The sequence below is a fragment of the Narcine bancroftii genome, chromosome 13 (assembly GCF_036971445.1).
Source record: "Narcine bancroftii isolate sNarBan1 chromosome 13, sNarBan1.hap1, whole genome shotgun sequence".
Taxonomy (NCBI): Eukaryota; Metazoa; Chordata; class Chondrichthyes; order Torpediniformes; family Narcinidae; genus Narcine; species Narcine bancroftii.
The window spans coordinates 11,493,972-11,516,570 of NC_091481.1; the positions used below are offsets into that span (position 1 = coordinate 11,493,972).

At 38.1% G+C, this 22,599-nt stretch overlaps 1 protein-coding gene across 1 annotated transcript in view; it reads left to right on the plus strand.

Moving 5' to 3' along the window:
• The window catches only part of snd1 (staphylococcal nuclease and tudor domain containing 1), a 767,382-nt gene that overhangs the window by 77,332 nt on the left and 667,451 nt on the right, over positions 1–22,599 (plus strand). The window contains exon 11 of the mRNA XM_069908835.1: positions 15,763–15,849. Coding sequence (XP_069764936.1) covers positions 15,763–15,849 — 87 coding nt within the window. The remainder of the gene's footprint in view (positions 1–15,762; positions 15,850–22,599) is intronic.

A 22,599-nucleotide genomic window follows, 5' to 3' on the forward strand; every position in this document is an offset into this window, starting at 1 on the left:
ATTCAATATGAAAGGCAAGTCAGCTGTGAAAATGAGTTTAAGGTATTCATAATTGAAGTTGTTCAAACAATTTGTGCTTTTTATCTACAGTGAAAATTATGACATGTCTATTTACTTATGGCCCTCAGGACAACAGACTGTTCTGTCAGGTCATAAGGAATGTCAGTTAGCTTTGCCAATACCAACTGTGCCAATGCAAATCTTGTTAATGTGGTAAAATTCCAATTAAATGGAGACAGCAGGGAGTAGATTTCGATAATGAAGGTGATTAAGCAGGTTTTTGTATAAATGCATGAGCGAAGCAACTTGATTTTCTTTTCTAATTGTACCCTCACTAATGAGGTTCTAAGAACTCTTTCGACTCTAATAATGTTGCTAATAAATAAGTCTATTAACGTTGCAATGTATATATAATCAGTGATGCAAAACCAAGCTGCTCCTGTCTTGCTTGGTAGCTTGATTTCATTAACATAAAATTACACCGGAACATGATTGAATATTATTTTGTAAACAGGAAGTTGGTTTGTGTTTAAAGTTGGTTTTAAAGATTGAACGACTTGCAGATTAATCCTGTTTTAATTTCTAATATCTCTAACTTTGACTCTGTCATTTCTGTTCCAAAACTGGTTCTTAATGGTAGACTTTGATTTTGTAAAGTTTAACAGAGCTTTGCTCTTAGAAAATTGGATCTAGTTACGTGCGTGTAAGGAGAACAAATTCGTGGGGATTTTGTGGAGATGTGCAAAGCAGAATAAAGATAAGGAGATTAAAAAAACAAAACTATAGAGGCTAGAAATGTGAAATGAAAACAAAAAGCTGGAAAAATTCAGCAAGCAGACTCATCTGGAAAGAACAGCTAATTTTTCATGTTCGCAATCTTTTGTGAGAATGGGGAGAGAGAAAAGAGTATTTTTAGTAAGAAAGAAGGTAAGGGTATGGTTGAGAGTAGCAAAGCTTGACAGGTCAACTCAGGCAGTTACAAGCAAAATCAACTTTGTGTAATATGTTGTGACTCATTGAGTTTTATACTGAGTTCGGGAAGCAATATCAATGATTTTTTTTGCATAAACATACATACCAAAAGTTTCAGTTTTCTAATAATATTCAATATTTTTCTTGTGTTCATGATATCTGATATTATTTTTCCAATTTTGTGATTTCCTTCTCTAGACCTAAGTCTCTTGCATATTCTCTCTTAAGCTTTTTAGTGTAAGAAATAATTTGTCCCCTCAGATAAGCTTTAAGTGTATCCCATATTAGAAAACTGTTGTCAGTGGCAGGAAGATTGTTTTCACAAAATATTTCTATCTGTCTCTAAATAAATTCACAAAACAAAACACAACGAACCCTTCCCCCTCCCCAACCCCCTTCACAGTATAAATCCGTACACCATCATTATATGTTCTAGTGTCAGTTTTTGTTTCTATTGCATTTATCATTCTGGTTGACTCCTCTGTTTTAAGCTGCTGTGATAGATTATATCATATTTTGTATTGCATATAGATATGCTTTTGAAGGAGATAAATTGTGGGGGTAGTGTAGGTCACAAACAAACACAACACTTCACTCATTTAAAATGCAAGAGCTTTGCTCAAACCAGACACTCTGGGCCCAGGGCCTTTGTAGGGACAATAAAAACTGCTTTGGTAAAGGTTTTCACAAGGAGGTCCAACCTGAGCTCAAGAGACTTCACAAGTAGATGTTAATTGGACTGATGCTGTGGCGTAAGGAATTATTTTGAAAGCAACCGATGAACGGGCTCAGAGGTTTTTGGGTCTGGTTGCAGTTTGCTGTTCTAACAAGGTCATGTGGTTTTGCAAGCAGAGAGAGAGGAGACAAAACAGGCTTTCTGCAGTGATGGCAAGCTGGCAGCATGTTGAAACCCCATTTTGAACACGGGTTGTGAGTTCAGCCTGTTGAAATCCCTTGTCGTCCATACAAGATAATTTCCTTCTCTAGACCCAAGTCTCTTGCATATTCTCTCTTAAGCTTTTTAGTATAAGAAATAATTTGTCCCCTCATAGACTTTAAGTGTATCCCATATTAGAAAACTTGTCAGTGGAAGGAAAGTTGTTTTCACAAAATATTTCTATCTGTCTTTAAATAAATTCACAAAAATTCTTCCTCTTTAATAATATAGCATTAAGGGTCCATCTGTACATCTTGCTTTTCCATTACTGCAATAGTTAACATTAACGGTGAGTGATAAAAATCGTACCTAGTATACCTTGTTTACCACTCCACTTTGTAGCTGGGAAGACATTAAAAACAAATCAGTCCTTGTATGTGAATCATGTACCCTTGAGTAGAATGAGTAGTCTCTTTCTCAGGGGTTAAAGAGCCTCCATATAGCAATTAAATTTAAATCCTTCATAAATGACAATGTCGTTTCTGCAGCTTTCACCCTTGTTACTGTTCTTGCTGAATTGTCCAATATTGGATCTAAACAAAAATGAAATCTCCAATCAATATATTTTGTCTTCCCCCTACGGTTTTTAAAAAGATATCCTTCAGAAAGATTTCATCATAATTTGGGGCGTAAATGTTCATAAACACCCATGATTCTGCATGGATTTTGCAGTGTGCCATTTCAAATCTTCCAGCTTGATCGGTTAAAGTCTCTTCTATTTTTATTGGTATATTTTTTATTAATTAAAATCACCTCTTGCTTTTGATCCAAATGATGATATTATTTGCCCCACCCATCCTCTTTAATTTTGCATGTTCCAATTTGGTAAGATGTGTTTCTTGTAAAAAGTCTATATCTGCTTTAAATTTTTTATGTTCTATCCATATTCTTCTTTAAAACAATATATTTTTAAACAGTAAATCTCGTTGACTCTTCAAATAATAGTGATCCTTCCCTACCCTGATGGTGACATATAAGTAGATCCCTGAAAGCCCGCAAGAAAAGCCTGCGGAATTTCTTGAGGAAGAAGAACCTTCCATTTGGCACTACTCCTTTCCAGGTGCCATTCTCCCCCTTAGACTCGAGTCTCCACCCTGCTACCACTTCTCACAATTTTGTTTTCCTTTTACTGAGTTCTCCATAACTATTTCTCTACACTTTTACTTTTAAAAAATAAATACAAGACAATTTAGTAAAAATTAAAAAAATTAATACTTCACAATTTTGCAGACACTCTTCCACCTTGTTCTCGAAAAATTGCCGGGTCTCTTCTGCTACTTTGACCCTTGAAGTTGCAAGATATATCATTGAGTATTTCAAGTTTTTAACGTAGATGTCTTTCCACATCTTCATTTCTTTTTCTTTGTTCAATCAAGGCTAAGCTAAAATCTTGATTTTCATGAGCTTTTCATGATCATTCTTGGGCAAGGCATTACTTTGCTGCTCCCAGAATTATCTCCTGCTCTTGGTAGCTTTAAAGTCCCACCAGAAATGGCCTTGGTTCCTGATCACTGGCACTTCTGGGTGAGTGCTCGGTGAGCTCTCTCGATAGGCAATTTTTCTCCAAATTTGTCTTCTCCCACCCAACACTTGTGGGATTCATTTTTGAAAAAGTTCACTGGTTCTCTTTCCTTTATCCTTACTTTAGTCCAATAATTCGGACATTATTTTGTCAACTTAATTTCTCAATATGGTCAATTTTGTCAGACAGTCCTTGTTTATCTGACTCCCATTCTTTGGCTTTTTTTCCAAAAGCCTCGACTTTTCCATGCGTTTATGTCAATTCAGTCTCTGTTCGGCCCATTCTCTGCATCTGTTCTAAAACAATCTCTTTTATTTTGGTCACTTTCTCCATCACCGTTTCAACACTTATGAATCAGTTACTCAAATTCTCCATTTTTTCCAGGATGATGCTCAATTCTTGACCCGACTCCTCAGTTTGACCTGGTTCTGCCCGTCCCGTCGTTATTTTTGCACCACGCCCTTTCGGACTTTCACCCGATGTTCCCAGTTGAATAGGAGTTTCTTCACTCTTTGTTCTTGGCTGCCTTAGCTTCTTCGTGCTTGTTTTATCCATTTTTGATAAAATAAATCTTGATTTTTAAGTTTTAACCATCTATTTAGTACTCTTTATGTAGAGGTCAACCAAAACACGTCTGTCCTTTGCATGGTCCCGCCTCCCCCCCGCCATCAATGTGTTTGTCGATTCATCAGAAAAAGAGAGATTGGATAGAATAGAAATGCAACAGCGACTGTTTCAATGTATCCCCCAAAAACCTGTTGCTAACCTCCTCTCACTCAGCAGATAAGGCAGCATCTGTGAAGAGTAAAACTTGACATTTCACATCAGACCTTTTGTCAGTAGCAGTGCCATTCTGTGTGGATTAGAGATGTGGGCAACTTGCAGTTAGCACTTTGAAGCACTCGAGAAATATCTCCAAAGCTGCCCCTACAAAGTTGTCCTCCAGATTATAAGACAAGATAAACTAATAGATTGGCATCCTTTCTCACAGTGTTTTGATCATACTTGTCCGCTCTAATCATTGGTTACTTATGCAACAGGGTCTGGTGATAAAGGGGTGGAATTTTACTGTGAAAGCAGTGATCCCAGTGGAAAAGTATATAGTATAATCTCTGCTAAAGAGTTATTGAAAGTAACAGAATTGATGGGTGATTGTTCTGTAGTGCTGTCATAGAATCTCTCAACAGGGTGCAGCTTGATCAAAAAATTCTTATTTGCTTGGATACTTTAACTGTTTAAACTCTTAGCTGCAAATCTTGGTTATAGAATATGGACCACTGAAAATGTTTTTGATTGGACTGTAGCTATGCAGCAGTTTGCATTAAATAATAATTGCTGTTTACTGTCATCAAAGACATTTTACGACATTTTAGATGTAAATAAAATGGATTTTCTTGAACATAATTGGTATTTACGATAGATGTTGTGTAATGTCATTTCCTGTACCTTTTAGTTTTTTTTATTGCAGTGCCAGCAATTCAGGTTTGAATCTGGTAGTTTTCTCTGGAAGCTCTGGATTCCTCCCACCCTTCACAATATGTGGGGGTTGTTGGTAAATTGTATATTTCGGAGGCACAGGCTTGTGGGCCAGAAGGGCCTGTTATTCTCTAAATTAAACATATAAAATTAATAAATGTTTAAGGTGATTTTAAAATTCTGAATGTTTATGACTTGCGCAAGTAGTTGTGATGAAAAGCGCAAAGTGATGAAGGTATCAATAGTGGCCCTCAACCTCTTTCGGCAGAAGGCCCACCTGACTTTCAGCCTAACATGCCATAGCCCACTAGCGGCAATGACTGAGCAATATTTTCAAGTCAAAAGCAGCTCTATAAGAAACACACCATCTAAATTGGGTTTTTTTACATTTTTTAAAGACCTACATGGAAACATGCTGTGGCCCACTGGCTGAGAAACACTACACTCGTACTATCAAGCAAGAATTACTAGACTATAACCTGCCCAGTTTGGATTTTCCCAGTATTACTCTGTTCTGGACCTCATCACGACATTGATCCAAATGAATTAAAATGCTGAATTTAAGGAGCAAGGTGAAAGTGACTGCCCTTAGCATCAAGGAAAGATTTAGGGTTATCAAGGAGGTTTTCTAAATTTGGGTATCAAAGGGCAAACACTCTGGCTGGAAAGGAAAAAGGCAGTGATGGCTTGAGGTCAATTAGGTGAACCCCAGGATATCATTTTCAGAGTTCCTCAGGGAGGTGTCAAAAGTCCAACCACTTGCAGCTGCTTCACCAATGATCTGGTAGATGTCAGGATGTTTGCAGATGATTGCACGATGTTCAATTCCATTTACAACTTCTCAGCAAATGACACAGCCCTGGCCATTGTGCAGGATATTTGCAGAAGGGATGATAAATAGCAAGTAACATTCAGATCACAAAAGCACTGGTAAGTAAGTGTCAGGCAATTGACATCTCTTAACAAGTGAGTTGACATTTAGTTATATCAGTATTGGCAAGTATCCTGTGATTCACATTAACTGGAAACTGGAATAGCTACACTGCCTAAAAGATCGGCTCTTGTTTCTAGCATCTAAAAGGCAGTGAGAATAGCATACTCGCACTTGGCTGGATGAATGTAACCCAACTTTGGATGTAAATGATTATGGTTTAAATCAGTGGTTCTTAACATTTTTCTTTCCACTCGCAGACCACTTTAAGTAATCCCTATACCATAAGTTCTCAGTGATTAGTAAGGGATTGCTTAAGGTGGTCTGTGAGTGGGAAGGTTGAGAATCTCTGCTCTGGATCCAATTGTTTCTGAAATTTTTTGCTTGAGAAAAATTGTCATTGGCCCATTTCCTTTAGAGTGATGAAACCGTGCACATAACGACTCAATTAGGTATGATTAAAACAGTGGTTTTCAAACTTTTTCTTTCCACCCACAAACCACCTTAAGCACAGAGCATCTACGGCATTGGGAATAATTAAAGTAGTATGTGAGTGGAAAGAAAAAGGTTGAAAATTTAACGGAGTATATTATTAGAACATTGTTTCTTTTGCTATGCCATGTTCAAATCTTTACAATGATTAAATGAAGTGATGAGGAAGTACGGTAATGATTCTACCTTCAATCTCTGTTATTAGTTACTCTGCTTTTTTGAAGATCAAACAGGATGTGATCTTTAAAACTGGCATTCTGAGCAGCGTCAGAATCAAATCTGGGTGGCTGGAGAGGCAAGGCAGAATTGCAATGTCTTTGATAATTTATCAGCAGAATTTGGGTGACTATGATCTTGGTTTTGTTAAGTGCCTTCATAAAATTGTGTGGCCAGTTTCAAATCAACTGAGGAGAAATTGGTGTTAATCCTAGAGAAGGAATTAATATGCAAAATTGTGGTTCAGTGTAGTTGGTATATGATGTCAGCACATGATGAGTTTCAAGGTGGATCTGTTGTGAAAGAAGTCTATGAACCCCCTGCAGGATGCTAAGTGGCTCTAGGATCTGTTATAATTACCTGACTTTGCAGTCTAACGGCAGAATGTCTTGTTTGATTGTGCCAGGGAAATCATGACTTTCCATTGCTTTAAATTGAAACTATCCCATCTTCAGTTTGCCAATCTGCCAAAAAGGTTTTTCAGAACACATTTGTAACTTATGGATTGTGCCTTATGAATATTCAGTGTTAATTTAAGGAGAATGAATCTAGTATATTTGAGAACACAGAAAATTAAGTTATTTTACAACTTTCCAAACACACTGCTGGAAGGTGAAGAAACATGAGTGGGAGATCAAGAATGGTCAACCGTTTGAGTCGAAACTCTTTATCAAATATTGAGAACTAGTTTGGTCTTGAAACATCATGCATTCTTTTTCTCCCACTGATACTGTTCGACTTGTAGAGTTCCACCAGCTGGTTGTGTTTGACTTCAGATTCCAGCATCAGTCCCCTGTGTGTGTCCTGTGTATTGTCCTGCAGTGCACTGATACAAGTTGCAGTAAACATTGGGAAGAAAATCCTCTCCATTTCTACAGTTGTCTATTTTGGAGCAGCTTTGAGTAACTACTACAATGTGCTATGAAGTTTATTTGTTTTTTGGCTCTAAATTTATTTGTAATTATGTCTCTGTGCTGAATCTCAGTGAATCCAAATGTATAATTGGAGCAGAGATAATCTTTAAGTAGTAAAGCATCTGGCAACTAAAGCCTGACATTTCCAATTTGATCTCCCTGAAGCAGTGCAAGCATCACATTAAAGAACGGAAAGAATCCACCAATGAAATTGTAGTGTTTAATGCTGTTTAAAATGCTGATCAAAATGGGATGCTGTGAATATTTTAAATTTAACAAACTGATAATAAATTCTGACTGTAGGCCATAGCAATTCTAAAAAAAGGTTGATATCTGGTTATATTTGGTTCAAGTAAAACATTATTTTTTTCCTTAGTTTTTCTTGGAACTGAATTAGATTGTAAATTTGTCCCTTCCTGTAAAATAAAGTGTATCGTTATTTTATATTTTAAATGCACTGAAAGGTGTTGTATTTGGAAAAGAAAACATAGAATTGTTTAGAAAAATAGTTGGTTTATTTTTTAAACAGGTTTTCCTAAAATTGTGACTGCAAAGTTACATTGCAGGCTGGAAACCTGGTCCAGCTGCAATTTACTTAGCCCACCCACCAAGAAAATAACATCCTTGTTGGGTAACAAGATAACTTCCCTCTTTAGAACTCTAATTTAGGATTGTTGGTGAAATTGTGATGCAGGCTGATGCCAAATAAATGCTCCTTTTTGTATTTTCATCCTAAACCAGATCATGACTAGTTTAAAATTAGAAATGATTTTGAAGCTTGGTGTTAAGTTTGAAGGGAAAAATAGTAACATGTTGCTAGATTCTAAAATCGGAGCTATTTCAGTGATGAAAGTAAATTGGGAAAACATTATTCTGAAAGACAAAGATGCTATGAAATAGTCCATTGATTTTTTTTCAAAGATTAATATTTTGGGGGGGGGGGGGGAAAACTCCTTTTTCCATCAGGTGATGACCAACTTGATGTGAATTTTCCACATTTTGTTCTAGTTTTTAAAATTCTAAATCTGTGTTCAATTGTAGAGTTTGAAAATCCTTTTTGTCTTTAAATAAAAATGTTATTCTATCTAAATCCTGAATGCCTCATGAAAATCTTGGCCTTTTCGGATTACTGACCCCACAATTATATTATCATTTTTAGGTGTAGCAGATATCAAAATCATCTTGAATGGGACTCAAACTTCAGTCATAAGAATTCCATATGAGTTATCTATTCCATTAGGACTTTATTATTGGATAATTGTGGATATACTTTGAGGTTGACTCGATAATCTCAGTTTGAAACTTTACTTATAGAAGGTAGGAAGAAGAGATTTATATCTATTTGTTATTGTAGAATAAAATACTTAAACTAGACTTACATAAGTCTAGGTTAAAATGGGAAAAAGATTTGGGGTCTGTGATCAATCAAGACGATTGGAGGACTTTGTGTAAAGATAGTATGACTAAGATTATTAATGTGAGATTTAGATTAGTTTATTATTTAGATTTATGTTTTAGATGTCAGGAGGAGGTTGGTTCTTTTTTATATTTTACTTGGTCATGTGGTATGGTAAAAAATCTTTTTGGATGCGACTTAGAGTTATTAGAACATATTTTTTCGGTGAAAATGCCATTGGATCCATTATTATTTTGGTAGGTGGTATTAAAAAAATTGAGTTTAGAATTGAGATGGACTAGATTTGAAATAGCATTCTTGAGACTGGCATTAGTTGTTGCTAGAAAATGTAGGGATTACATGGAAAGACGAGATTGATTTGAATTTACATGGATGGAATATGGAATTGAGATCATGTATCCTGTTGGAAAAAATAACGTATAATTTACATTATAATTATTCTTTCTATAGGAAAGTTTGGAGCCCTTATTTGGATTATATGGGTTTAAAATTGTGAATTCTCCAGCCATACTGTGCTGGTGTTGTTGGTATTTAATTATGTTATTGTGGGTTATATCTCCTTTAACTCTTTTTTGGGATAGATATGGGTGGGTGAATGGGGGATGGGTTGGGGGTTAGGGTGGTTTGGAGGGATTAAACATTTCATACTATGTCTGTAATGTTCATTTTGATTATATGTATCATCATGTCCACATGTTAAATAAAATATTAAAAAAAAATTATCCATTCCCATCTGTCATACCACCGTTCCTGTTAGTTATTCACCTAGGGACATCTAATTTCGTTCATCTCATCCCTTTTGGTGTATTATTTATTTTTCTAACACCTCTCTAGTTCTTAAATGTTGTATGTGCACTTCCTCAGCCAAGAGCAGTGAAACATTTCATACTCTAATAATCTCCTTGAGGAAAAAGGACTTTGGGTGGGGTTTTTTTAGGGTGTGGATCTTGAGGAACTAAAGGCATGGTTGCCAATAGTGGAGCAGCTGAACTGGAAGTAAATTTGAAATAAACTGAGTTGTTAAACTCTATTTCTTTCTCTACTAATGTTGTAAAACAACACAGGCGGCAGGGTTAGTGCAATACTGTTACAACACCAGCAGTCGGAACTGAGGTTTGAATCCTGCACTGTATGTTCTTACTGTGTCTGTGTGGATTTCCTTCCACTGGTCAAAGCGTACCAGGGGTTGTAGGCCATTTGGGTGTAAATGGTCAGCACATGCTTGTGGCCTGAAAGAGCCTTTTACCATGCCGTATGTTGAAATTAAAATTACATTTAAAAAAAACTGTTGCATATTTCCAGCATTTTTTCTTTCGATTAGAAGTCTGGAAAAGATTACAGAAGAGGTGTGAGATATTAAAGGTATTTGAAAACACAGCAGAATTTTAATACCAATTCATGATTCAGTAAACACAAATGATGGTGAATGGGTCTCAGTGTGTGTGGAGATTTGGTTAGCATTTGGATGATGAAACAAGAGGGCAGAATGGGAGGGAAGGAGGCAAGTCAGCTGGGTCTTAAAATGGTCAAATCTAAAAAAGGCAGGGGTGAGATTTCTACTTCAGTAGATTTGAAATGGGCAGTTGGATAATGTTATCCTGATAATGGGCAGTCTGGTGATGGCATGTCATCTGTAGCTTATCTTGTATGATGGATGGTTCAGTGGAGAGGGAAGTAGTCAGTTAGAAAGGGAAAGGACAATTATGTCTTTGGTCTCCATTTTTCAGGATTTGAATTTTTGTTGTCCCTATCTCGGGGAGATGGTGGTGGTGAGTCACGTTCTTGCACCCCTAGAGTTCTAATGAATACACATCCATATAGCCTGAAAGAAAGCCTGGCAACATCTGTGGAAAGACCCTGAAATGTTGACTCTCTTTACTTACACATGTCACCTGATCTACTGAGTGTTTGCAGCAGCTTGTGTATTTTGTACAAAACATGAGGTGGATCATCTGCATTCTGGCCGATCATATAAATGCTTCAGGCTGGTTTTTAGTGTATATGGACAGCCATCATTGAGGTTGGGGTTGTTTTTTTATGCCTTCTGTTAGCTGTTTAATTATCTATCACTGTTCAGTACTAGAAGTGCCAGGGCTGCACAGATTTGATCTGATAGTTCTTAATTTTTCTTCACTCTTCCTTTGTATGCTGTTTTTCTTATTGTGTGCCCATGGCCCCTTTGTTTCATCTTGGCCTTGTGTGCACTTCATTTTCCTTGATATCTGGTGCTGCTTTCACCCTACTGCTCTGTCGACATTGAACTAGAATTGAACCTTTGGCTTGATTGTCGTGCTGAGGTGAATGATACACAACACCATACGGTTCAATATTGTCATGGCTTGTGTTCCCGTGGTGTTTTGATGCTTTCATTTTTGAGCTGCCAAAAGCTGGAGAAAATTTCTGCTGATGGTACTCCTGCAGTTTAGAGACCGGAATTGTTGCGAGGCTGAATTGATGTCGTGCAAAGTGTGTTCAATGTTCATATAGAAACTGATACAGTAGAAATCTAATATTGCTGAGAGGCAGGATGGAAGTGAGAAATGGGAGATGTAGAGATAGTTCTTTTGACACTGAGTGCCTGTGGCAAGAGAGGCCAGTCTAGCCAATTCTCTGCCTGATGCTTGATTTGAAAAAAATGAACCAGATAAATGCACTTCCACTCAGTTTTATGTTAATACAAAAGTGTCAAAGCTGTGCACAAAGAGAGAGTAATGAAAAGATTATAATTTACCTGTCACAATTGCATTGGCTGTCATTTGGACCAAAATCAGACTAAAGCAAATTTAAATTTGCATATGTTGGGGGGGAGTTTTTTTTTTGAGGATTGGTGAGGAAAATAGAAGTGAGTTTAAAACATAGAACACTACAGGCCCTTCAGCCCTCAATGTTGTGGTGACCCATATATTCCTTAAAAAAAGTACTAAACCCTTCCTACCCTGTAACCCCCTATTTTTCTTCCATCTATGTGCCTATCTAAGAGTCTCTTAAATGCCCCAGATGTTTCAGCCTCCACTGCCATCCCTGTAAAGGCATTCCAGCCACCCACAACTCTCTGCGTGTAAAAAAAAAAATCCTTGATGTCTCCCCTAAATTTCCCTCCCTTCACTTTGTACACATGTCCTCTGGAGTTTGCTATTCCAGTCCTGGGAAGTAGGTGCTGGGTGTCCACACTATCTATGCTTCATAATTTTGTAGACCTCTATTAAGTCTCCTCTCATCCTTCAACGCTGCAAAGAGAAAAATTCCAGCTTTGCTAACCTTGCCTCGTAAGACTCATTTTCCATTCCAGGTAACATCATGGTAAATCTCAACTGCACCCTCTCCATTGCTTCCACATTCTTCCTATAATGAAATGACCAGAACAGAACACAATACTCTCAGTGTGGTTTTAGCAAATATTTGAGGAGTTGCAACATGACCTCTATTCTCTTGAACTCAATCTCCTCATTAATGAAGCCCAGCATCCCATAGGCCTTCCTAACTATCCTATCAACCTATGCGGCGCCTTGAGGGATGCATGGATTTGGACCCCCAAGGTCCCTCTGTTTATCCACATTCTTAATTTACTGACCATTAACCCTATACTCAGCCTTCTAATTTGTCCTTCCAAAATGCATCCCTCACACTTGTCTGGATTGAACTCTATCTGCCACTTCTCTGCCCAACTCTGCATCCTGTCTATATCCTCTTGTAACCTTTGACAACCTTCAGAGTCATCCACATCTCCTCCAACCTTCGTATCATCTGTAAATTTACTGATCCATCCTTTTCAACCCGGTCCTTTATAAAAATCACAGAGCAGGGGACCCAGAAAATATCCTTGAGATACTTCACTAGTACTGACCTCCAGACAAAATACTTGCCTTCCACTACTATTGTCTGCTTTCTATGTGCAACCAGTTTTCTATCCACACAGCCAAAGTTCCATGGATCCCATGCCTCTTGACTTTCTGAATGAGTCTCTCATGGGGGACCTTGTCAAATGTCTTGCTAAAATCAATATAGACCACATCTACTGCCCTACACTCATTCATTTCCTTTATTACCTCCCCCCAAAAAAGGCTCAAATTGTGAGGCATAATCTTCCTTTCACAAAGCCATGCTGACTAACCTTGAGTTGACTGGACTTCTCCAAATGCTCATAGATCCTGTCCTTAAGAACCCTATCCAATAGTTTGCACACCACTGACTTAAGACTCACTGGTCTCTAATTCCCAGGATTCTCCCTATTACATTTTTTAAACAAGGGGGCAACATTTGCCATTCTCCAAACTTCCGGCACCTCCCTTGTGGTCAAAGAGAATTCAAAGGGAATAGCTATTGCTCCAGCTATCTCTTCCCTCACTTCCCACAGCAACCTGGGGGATATTGCGTCTGGCCTTGAGGACTTATCAATCTTGATATTTTTAAGAAGATCCAACACTTGCTCTTCCTTAATTGCCTCATTGTCCACCACACAAGCCTGTTGTATTCTGACCTCACCCTGATCAAGTTTCTTTCTTCTTGCGAAGACTGAAACAAAATATTCATTTAGGATCTCCCCAACCTCCTCTGCCTCCAGGCACATGTTACCTCCTTTATCCTAAGTCCATTCTTAAGCTCCTTCCTGGCAACCATATACTTCTCATGAGCCTATATCTAACATATGCTTCCTTCTTCCTTTGGACTAGTTGCCTCACCTGCTTTCCTACCATCTTTTCCCTGTCCCAGTGGGACAAACCTATCCTGACCCCAACACAAGTGGTCTCTAAACTTCCTCCACATTAGTTCTGTGCTTTCACCCTTGAACATGTTTCCAATTTACTCTCACTAGTTCCTGCCTCATTCCATTACAATTGTCCCTTCTCCAATTAATCACATTCCCATTTTGTTTAATTTTATCCTTGTCCATAGCTATGCTAAAGCTCAGGGAGTTGTGGTCACTCTCACCAAAATATTCCCCCACCTGACCAGGTTCATTACCCAGAACTAGATTTAGTATGGCCTCTCTTCTCGTTTGCTCATCCACATACTATGTCAGGAATCCCTCCTGAACACACCTAACAAATTCAGCCCCATCTATCCCGCTTGCAGTCAAGAAATGCCAGTCAATATTGTACACGTCCTCTGGTGTTTGCCATTCCTTTCCTTGGAAACAGGTGCTGGCTGTTCACCCAATCTTTGCTTCTCATAATCTTGAAGATGTATATTAAGTCTTCACTCATCCTTCTATGCTCCGAAGAGAAAATTCCCAGCTCTGCTGTTTTTTTTATTACTATTGGCTAATGTGAAAGTCAGGAAGGAAGTAATAGTTTTTCTGGAAATGGATTGATGAGTCGACAATGGGTCTCATGAGCAGAATCTTTGAAAGGGGAAATAGTGGAGATTGGGGAGAAAAAATAGGATAGAGTTCTGAAGATGTTTTGGTTTAAAGCAGTAAGGATAGAAGGAATATCTAAGGAATATCACAGTTGTAGGAGCCAAGGCTTTGGAATACAGGGAAGAAAAGATTGTTTGCATTTTTGCCTCTTGGTTAGAAGGATATTTCTTCATTTTTTTTTGAAATTTTATTGTAAATTTTCAAACTCAAACAATTTCCAGGAATCAGTCACAAATTACACTTATAGACAAGATTTGCCGTCGAGTCTGAGCCATTTTTTCGACAGACAATAATTACATACAACATTAAAGATCCCTACAACATAGGTTTGGAACATATCAGGGATTTGTCACAGCCAGCCGGTACCCACTTTTCTTGATTGGGCTTCATTTGGTTTTTAGTGAGGCTCTGCCCTATATTATGTGAGACAAACCGATTAAGCCAAATGATCATTTTTGTGGTTGCAACTCTTATGGATTTCATACATGGCCTCCTGTTTCATCTATGTTTGTAGGATTTAGCAACAATTGATTGGTTTTGTGCATGTTTATAGCTATTGTTCCCTTTCAGAATAATTAGTAAAGCATTTTGGTTTTATGCAAAGATGTGAAAGATGCTCTGTAAATGCCTGCTTTCCATTTTTACCTTCCCATTACCCCAATTCATGCAGAAGGGTAAATAACCTTGAAAATTGTAGTGATGTTTTGTTGTCTTCCAGTAAATTTTCTATATTTCCTGTTTTAAATTAATTTTGAAAAATTATTAGTTGTTTCAGCTATTCTTTTTGAAATCAACTCCATTGTATTGACATAGATACTATTGGAGCCAAATAGCATTTCCTCTAATATGATTAACTTATAACAGTGCCTTTCTATTTATTTCCTGGAATTTCTGTTCCACTTTGGCACTCCTATTGTTCTACTTTTATTTCCTCAGGACTCTAGCAAATACTAATGCATTATTTCTGCAATTATTTTCTACTCTCAAATACATGGTGCCCCATAACTTTTATATGGCCATCAAAAGAAAAAGAAATACCACATTAACTTAAATGAACTAAATACAACAATAAATTTAGTAAGTTAAAAATATAAAAACAAATACTTCATATTAATCTTTCAGCCTCTTCAATATTCCCAATTTCTTTTGTTTCTAGATGAAGCAGGAGGACATAATAAATTGAAGCAGGTGTAATCCATTCAGCACCTTATGCCTGCCCAACAGTTAATAAGTGGAAGGTTGATTTGATTATCCTTGTGAAGAAACATCTTCCACCGCCTTTAAAAATATTCGCATGCTCTGGTTTCACCTCCCTGAGGAAGTGGTCCAAAGTTAATAGCCCGATGAAAGGAAATATTTCATCTTGTATCTTTCTTAAATGTGAATTTAAAAAAAAAAGCGAGTTGCTGTTACCAAATGCATACATTTTTCATCTCCTTTTGAGAAGAAAGTTTTTCAAGTCAATCCTTCAGATTTTTTAGCGTTTTTCACGATCTTAAATGTTTTTGTTTTTATTTCATCCCTAGGACCGAAAGAAACTGCGACCTCTCTATGATATTCCTTACATGTTTGAGGCCCGAGAATTTCTACGGAAGAAGTTGATTGGCAAAAAGGTAAGATCGGAAAAATGTCTCAATTCACAAGTTACTGTTGAAGTTCATTTTTACTGCTGGTACTTTTTATCCAATCTATCCACACAAATGAAATATTAGACTATGGTGAAACTTCCTGCCTTGTTCTTCATCTTTCACAAACTCTGCCATGCAGATTAATTTGCTCTCGAGCATGAACAGTAGATGTTGGGGTGAAGTACACGGAGCTTCTGCGTGATTTTTTTTCTGCATGCATTCCCTGAATATGATACGAGGTTTTTACAAGCATGCAGTATGGTAAATAACCTTTAGGATTGTAGTGATGTTTTGTTGTCTTCTATTTGTGTCAGAATGGAATCAGGATTCTTGGGTAAACATGCATTCTTGCTCCAAATTAATGCAATGCCCAATTAAAAGATTGAATGTTTCATTATTGATAAAAGTTTTGAAATTTGCGTGATACTCATATCCTGATTGAAGCTGTAAAAGCATTATGGTTGTTATTATGTTGTAAGTTTCTCTGTAGCCAGAATTTCATGATCTGCATTGGCAGTTAATTTTTTGTCTCTCTGGAGTGCCATTAGAGAGTATAGAATAGAACTACTGTCCAAGTTGCATTCCAAACTTAATTTATTGTTCTGTTACTTTTATTGGGTAAGAGAAGCAAAACAATTTATTCATTCAGGGGTTAAAAATTAAACATAAAAAGAACTGAAGTACCTGAGTTTTTGGGGTTCTTTGCCAGCACTTGTATGTAACCTGGATGATAGTTTGAGACATCCATCTCCTGACCAATGAAGTACAGTAATTCATTCTGCAATATTCTTGCTGTAACAACAACAAAAACATTTTTTTCAGGCCATTGGTGAAAGGTAGCTTTGTTAAGATTTTCCCTCTAGGAAAACCTATTACTCACTGACTACTGATCGTCTGTTCTTTTTTTCCCCATTTGAAATGGCTATAAATACTGAGCTGTTCAATATTAATTGCATTAATTCCATATCTTTTTCCTCCCTGCCCCCATCCAGTTGTTTAAAGTTGATTTTCCTACATCTTCATAATAGGATTACAGACAAAGATTTATATTTGATGGGATTCAGTTTACAAGATTACTGTGCATAGCCAGGATTGTGGCGAGTTGTAATATCAATGCACTAATGTGCCAAATTATAGAGTTTGCAAACTTTTTATTACTTTCTAAAATTGAAACATCCTACTTTCAATGTTTCGATTAGATGTATGGCAAAATGTGATGTCACATGTTCTTCAGGAAGTGATACATCATGGAAAATTTATTTTTAATGAGTGAGTTGATCCATGATGGCAGATAGGGCTGATTATATTTATCAGCTTTAATAGACTGTAAAGGATTAAAAGAAAGTGAGCTGGATTATTTTGTGCATTGTTTTCTATTCTTGAATAGGTGACAAGAGCTGCGTTCTTTTCCCCCCACTGTTAGTTTAACTGTGTAGATCAATTGAGATTTGTGATTTTTTTGTTGGAGTTCCTATAAATTATTTATCTTTGCTTGTGGAGCACCTTTCAGTGAGTAGATGGGCTCTGACTCCAGAGAGATTGCATCCACATTGATGATGACTGATCCATTGTTTGCTGCTCGGTTATGTGTCAGTGTTGCAGTAACTCTCCGGAGCCATTTGTGGTGACAAGCTCATCAACGCCTACCGTTTAAACAAAACTATGCAGCGTCATCAGGCTGTTTCCCGAGGTAAGGGAACTGTTTTATCTTTTGAAACAGCTGATGACGCTGCATAGTTTTGTTGGAACAGCAGGCGTTGATGATTTAATAAAATATGGTCTAGAGTAGCTGGGCTAAATGATGAGAGCTGAATTGAGGTGTTTTGCCAATCTGCTCCTTTCCACCTGTGTGAATAAAATTATACAACACCCTTCCAGAACACATTGGTTCAGTAATACCACCCTTAGTGTTTAGCAACAAAAAGTGTTATTTGCTTGATTAAAAACAAGCAAAAATAGAAGTAACAGTGTATTTTTAAAAAAAAGCACACTATTGTTTCTTGAACTCATTATTACCAATGTACGTGAAAACATTTAAGTTTTTGGAGGATATGTGGGATGGTGCCAAATAAAAAAAAGCACAAACATTTTGATCCATCTAGTACTATTTGTGGTGGTTAATGGGGTACAGGCGTGTTGCTATTTGTGGTGGTTAATGGGGTACAGGTGTGTTGCTATTTGTGGTGGTTAATGGGGTACAGGTGTGTTGCTATTTGTGGTAGTTAATGGGGTACAGGTGTGTTGCTATTTGTGGTGGTTAATGGGGTACAGGTGTGTTGCTATTTGTGGTGGTTAATGGGGTACAGGTGTGTTGCTATTTGTGGTGGTTAATGGGGTACAGGTGTGTTGCTATTTGTGGTGGTTAATGGGGTACAGGTGTGTTGCTATTTGTGGTGGTTAATGGGGTACAGGTGTGTTGCTATTTGTGGTGGTTAATGGGGTACAGGTGTGTTGCTATTTGTGGTGGTTAATGGGGTACAGGCGTGTTGCTATTTGTGGTGGTTAATGGGGTACAGGTATTGCTATTTATGGTGGTTAATGAGGTACAGGTGTTGTTGCTATTTATGGTGGTTAATGGGGTACAGGTGTGTTGCTATTTGTGGTAGTTAATGGGGTACAGGTGTGTTGCTATTTGTGGTAGTTAATGGGGTACAGGTGTGTTGCTATTTGTGGTGGTTAATGGGGTACAGGTGTGTTGCTATTTGTGGTGGTTAATGGGGTACAGGTGTGTTGCTATTTGTGGTGGTTAATGGGGTACAGGTGTGTTGCTATTTGTGGTGGTTAATGGGGTACAGGTGTGTTGCTATTTGTGGTGGTTAATGGGGTACAGGTGTGTTGCTATTTGTGGTAGTTAATGGGGTACAGGTGTGTTGCTATTTGTGGTGGTTAATGGGGTACCGGTGTGTTGCTATTTGTGGTGGTTAATGGGGTACAGGTGTGTTGCTATTTGTGGTGGTTAATGGGGTACAGGTGTGTTGCTATTTGTGGTGGTTAATGGGGTACAGGTGTGTTGCTATTTGTGGTGGTTAATGGGGTACAGGTGTGTTGCTATTTGTGGTGGTTAATGGGGTACAGGTGTGTTGCTATTTGTGGTGGTTAATGGGGTACAGGTGTGTTGCTATTTGTGGTGGTTAATGGGGTACAGGTGTGTTGCTATTTGTGGTGGTTAATGGGGTACAGGTGTGTTTCTATTTGTGGTGGTTAATGGGGTACAGGTGTGTTGCTATTTGTGGTGGTTAATGGGGTACAGGCGTGTTGCTATTTGTGGTGGTTAATGGGGTACAGGTATTGCTATTTATGGTGGTTAATGAGGTACAGGTGTTGTTGCTATTTATGGTGGTTAATGGGGTACAGGTGTGTTGCTATTTGTGGTGGTTAATGGGGTACAGGTGTGTTGCTATTTGTGGTGGTTAATGGGGTACAGGTGTGTTGCTATTTGTGGTAGTTAATGGGGTACAGGTGTGTTGCTATTTGTGGTGGTTAATGGAGTACAGGTATTGCTATTTATGGTGGTTAATGGGGTACAGGTGTGTTGCTATTTGTGGTGGTTAATGGGGTACACGTGTGTTGCTATTTGTGGTGGTTAATGGGGTACAGGTGTGTTGCTATTTGTGGTGGTTAATGGGGTACAGGTATTGCTATTTATGGTGGTTAATGGGGTACAGGTGTGTTGCTATTTGTGGTGGTTAATGGGGTACACGTGTGTTGCTATTTGTGGTGGTTAATGGGGTACAGGTGTGTTGCTATTTGTGGTGGTTAATGGGGTACAGGTGTGTTGCTATTTGTGGTGGTTAATGAGGTCCAGGTGTGTTGCTGACACTTTGGATGGACAGTGTTCATTTGCACTAAACATGATCTGCTGCTTGTTAATGTCGTCAGATTTCAGCGTTTGCAGACTCCTGAGTTATGACATTAAGCCTGAAGATTTGCTATAAAGATGATTATGATGTACGACATAAACATTTTTGTTTACAAGAGGTAAAACAAATCTCTCCTGTCAGTTTGGTGATTCTCAAACTTGAGAATATTTTTAACCAAACCTGCTGCACTTTTATCAATACATGCTGTAAAAGTTATTTTTAGTTGAGTATCTTTCAGTGGAGCCTGGAGCCACAAATGTGTACATGAGAGAGAGGAAGTTAGAGACTGGTATTTGAGGGAGGTGGGGGAGCAAAACCAGTGAATTCAACACACTGTGATAAAGAGTGAGGATGTATGATTTTGGGTGTATGGGTGTATTTCATTGGTGTGGGGCTAAGAAAGGGAAATCTGCAAGTAAAATTAAAATTTAACGCTTCAGTCTAAACAACTTGAATAATGTTAATCTTCATTTCACGTGGCCTGGAATGCCAAGGAGAGAAAGTGATGTAATAGTGTGGAGTTTCTACAGAGGTGTGGTGGAATGTGTGCTGATCGGCTGCATCACGGTCTAGTCTGGGAACATCAATAACCCTGAGCATGGAGCCCTCCAAAAGGTAGTGGACACAGACCAGGACATCACAGGCAAAACCCTCCCCATTATTGAGTATGCTGCTGTCGGAAGACAGCAGCGATCATCAAAGACCCACACCACCCAGCACGTGCTCTGTTCTTGCTGCTGCCACAAGACTTGCACCAGCAGATACAGGAACAGCTACTACCCCTCCACCATCACACATCTTGTGACAAACTCAGAGACTCATTTAAGGACTCTTGTGTACTTTATTGATTTTCTTTTGTTCTCTCTATTGTACTGTCAGTTTGTTTACTTTTCTTTTATTTGCATCTTTATGTTGTGCTCAGTTTATTTTTTGCACTACCAATTAGTGGTAATTCTCCCGTGTCTGCAGGAAATAGCAATTTCAGGGTTGGATGAGGAGATTAGGTACGTCACCGAAGACTCTCGTAAACTTTTACATGTGTACTGTGGAGAGCATTCTGGCTGGTTGCTTCACTTCCAGGACGAGAATAAATGCCAGAGGGTTGATAACTCAGCCTATGCCGTCACAGGCACCAGACTTCACTCTATCGAGGATATCTACAAGAGGCAGTGTCATAAAAAAGCAGCCTCTATCCTCAAATACTCCCACCACCCAGGCTATGCCCTCTTAACTCTGCTACTGTCAGGAAAAAGGTACATGAGCCTAAAGACGAGCACTCAATGGCACAAGGACAGGTTCTTCCCCACTGCTGATTTCGGAATAATCAATGAACAAAAGACGCTGCCTTTCATGCACTATTATTTTTTTTACAGTAATGTTGTTAGGTGGTCAGCACTGTTGAAGCTGCCACAAAACACCGAATCCCATGACAATATATTCTGATTCTGTGATGTCATTTATGTATTCTGACAATAATCTGAAATCTATATTTAATGATGATGGCATCTGGAGTATTGTATTCAATTTTGGGCACTGAAACACTGGATGAGATGGCAACCTTGGAAGAGAAATTAAAAGGTCAAACAGAATGATAGGTGTTGAATAATAAGGATGGGTTGCAAAAATATTGACTTATCACTGATGAGAGAAAGTTGAGGGCTAACCTAACGTAGGTATTTCATAAATTAGGTTGATAGTTTCCTGTTGTAGGGGATGTGACACAATGTGGGAGTGCGCATTAATAATCTTTTTAAGTGCAAGTATTTAACGTTTGGAATATTTTTCCTTTCATCACGAGAACATGCTGCTTTTGGTCCAGATGTGAGTGATTCTCCTGTGACTTTCAACCTCTCAGAATGAAAGGGTTTCAATAGAATGAAAGGGTTTAAACAGAATGAATTGCTGACTAGGTTACTGAATGAGATTATTTAAAAATGTATATATCTTTTTGATGTGAAATATCTAAATTAATCTCAACTTCCCATTGTTATTCAGTTGCCACAAGGTGGCAGAAATAGCTTTGAGTTAGTGAACTGATAGGTATTTATGAATTCAGAAATATGGCTTGAAAGATATCACACTGATGTATTGGAATCCATCCCTTGTTTTTTTTTAAAGAAGGTGCCAAATCTATCAAGAGTATTGAATAATATGTGATGAAATAACTTGGCTAAAGTAGGAATCATGGGAATGCTGTCTAATCAATTGGTGGAATGGGGCAAGTGGTGTTCTCTGGATTTTTTTTTGTTGCAGCTACCTTTTTCACTATTTGAGTAATAGATACGTGAGGAATTGGAGGTTTAAAAAGTGTTCTTAAAAAAAAAATAATTTTATGCACTAAATGGCTTAGGAAGGGATTGTTACCGAATCATCTGCACAAAACTGGCCCTTCAGCGCAATTCATCCACATTGACCAAACTGGCATTCTAAGTTAGTCCCACACCTTTCTTCAGTCCATATCCTTAAGCCTTTTCGATCCATATATCTATCCAATTGACTTTTGGACATCAACATTGTGCTCACTTTTACAATTTTACGTGGCAGCTTGTTCAAGATGCAGACCTCCCTCCAAGTGGGGAAAAAATGGCCCCTCATGTCCATCTTAAATCTTTCCCCTCTCACATTAAAGCTGTGTTCCACCAAGTTCCTTGATTTTGACTTAACTAGTGACTATTGTGGACATTCAACATCTCCTCACTTGTCAGGAAGGTGCAATATTGATTGCACTTCCTGGGAAGAGTGAAACAGGCAAGGCTGGCGGCCATCATTATGTCAGCCTTCTATAGGAGCTCTATTGAGAGCATCCTGGCTGGCTGCATCACAGTGTGGAATGGTCGCTGCAGAGAAATGGATTGGAGGTCAATCCACAGGACCA